General features: G+C 47.4%; 1 protein-coding gene across 1 annotated transcript; it reads right to left on the bottom strand.

Moving 5' to 3' along the window:
• Positions 1–1221: 1221 nt before the first annotated feature.
• On the bottom strand, positions 1222–1662 carry LOC311593429 (small nuclear ribonucleoprotein E). The gene has a single exon (XM_084774683.1). The coding sequence runs from the start codon at positions 1633–1635 to the stop codon at positions 1357–1359; it is 279 nt and encodes a 92-aa protein (XP_084630809.1). The 5' UTR covers positions 1636–1662; the 3' UTR covers positions 1222–1356.
• Between the last annotated feature and the right edge of the window lie 543 nt (positions 1663–2205).

Here is a 2205-nt window from a genome sequence, read left to right as displayed (position 1 = left end):
TCACTGAGGGAAATCAGGGCAGAGGAGCCCAAGGCAGGGAACCTGGAGGCACAGACTGAAGGAGTAAGTGCTGCTTACTGACTTGCTTCCCATGGCTTGTTCAGCTTGCTTTCTTATACCACCCGGGACCACCAGCTGAGGAGTGGCCACCCGGAATTCTGGAGGTGGAAGGTGGTGACGGCTTGCAACTGTGCACTTCAGAATGGTCAGGATGGAGCCATGCTGATGGCTAAAGCCTGTCATTCCAGCACAGAAGGTAGAGACAGAAGGACCAGAAGTTCAAGGTCATTCTCAGCTACATAGCAAGTTTGAAGTAATTTGGGCCATATGAGATCCTGAGGAGGAGGAGGAGGAGGAGGAGGAGGAGGAGGAAGCAGCTGGGTATGGAGGCACATGACTTTGATCCCAGCACTTGGGGAGGCACAGGCAGGTGGATCTCTGTGAGTTAGAGGCCAGCCTGGTCTACAGAGGGAGTCTAGGACAGCCAAGGCTACACAGAGAAACCCTGTCTCGAAAGAAAAACAAAAAGAGGATGAGAAAGAGGAGAAGGGGTTATGGAGGACAAATCTGATGTATTTCACCAGAATGAACATTGGAGAAAGAGACAAAGCCTTCTGTTATTGGCTCATTCACTCTGGGGAACGTCAGTTGTAGGGTCGCGCCTCCATCAGAGAATTAGATGAGGTCTGAGGTCTCTGGCCCCTAGATCCACATAGCCACCCCTTGGAGGACTAAGGACCATCTTAGGAACACTTCTACTCTCTCAGTCTCCAGGCCTGGTGACCCCTCGGCTGCACATCACTAAGACCCTTTGTAAATGCACTCATGAAGACGTGCCCAGATCTTTGAGCCCCAAAAATAGCGAGATAATAACCTCACGGTTTGTTGCTCTGAGTGAATTGGTGATTGTACATGGCCTAGCGTGCAGTGGGTGCTTAATAAATGCTTACTAGGATAGTTTTGTGTTTTCTGTGACTGCTGATACTGTGAAGTGCTTGGCCTGGTTCACAGAGTCTCACGAAGGAACAATTCTACACCCCAGGCTGCAGTGAGAGGCACGTGCAGGGAGGGTGTGGTAGTGTGCACTTGCACTTAGACATTTATTTTGTTTTCTTTTGTGAGATAGGGTTTCTCGGTGCAGCCCTGGTTCTCCCTGCAACTCATTCTTTTATTTATTTATTTATTTATTTATTTATTTATTTATTTATTTATTAACAAAAACAACCTTACAGCATTTATTATCACTGGATAGGGGCATTAAACAATACAAATAAACATTTCAGGCTATTCTCGGAGCAGAAGACACCTTTAAAACCACTGAACTGCTTTCTTAACTTCTCTGGTGCGTGACTATTTCTAGTTGGAAACACTCTGGAGCAGAGTAATGTTATCTCCCTTTAGCATGATCCGACCCAGTTGTTTTCTTGACTTTGTTTTTGAATGAATCTCTTCTGCATCATCTAATACGAGGTTCATGTATTCATCAAAGCCAATAATACAACCCTCTATCCGCATGTTCACTTGCTCATACAGCCACACCTGAATCCGAGATCTATTTTGCAAGTATCTGAAGATGAGGTTGATGGGCTGCACCATCACCTTCTGCACCTTCTGGCCCTGGCCGCGATACGCCATGGTGGAAGTCACAAAGACCACACGAGTAAGAAGAAACCCTGCAACTCATTCTATAAGCCAGGCTGACCTTGAACCCACAGACATCTGCCTGACTCTGATTCCCAAGCACTGGCATTAAGGCATGGGCCACCACTGCCAAGCTAGATTTGTGAGGCTGAGGGAGGATTTTGAGTTTGAGGCCTGCCAGAGCAACACAGGGAAACTCTGTCTCAAAAAGCAAAACAAGCCAGGCATAGTGGCTCACACTTCAGTCTCAATGCTCAGAGGCCTTGCTTGTCTACTGTTCTTTCAAAAACCCTAGACAGAAAAAAACAAAACAAAACAAAAACCCTGGATAGGCCCGGCGTAGTTGCGCATGCCTTTAATCCCAGCACTTGGGAGGCAGAGGCAGGCAGATCTCTGTGAGTTCGAGGCCAGCCTGGTCTACAAAGCAAGTCCGGGATAGCCAAGGCTGTAGAAAGCTTGTCTCAAAACAAGCAAACAAAACCCCAACCAAAAACCCTGGAATTGGGCTCCCAGCACCCATATGAAGGAGCTCATAACCATCTGTAACTCCAGCTCCAGGGTTCC

This window comes from Acomys minous (genome assembly GCF_964271855.1).
Source record: "Acomys minous genome assembly, chromosome: 3".
In the NCBI taxonomy this organism is placed as follows: domain Eukaryota; kingdom Metazoa; phylum Chordata; class Mammalia; order Rodentia; family Muridae; genus Acomys; species Acomys minous.
This window is presented reverse-complemented; position numbering and strand designations above follow the sequence as displayed.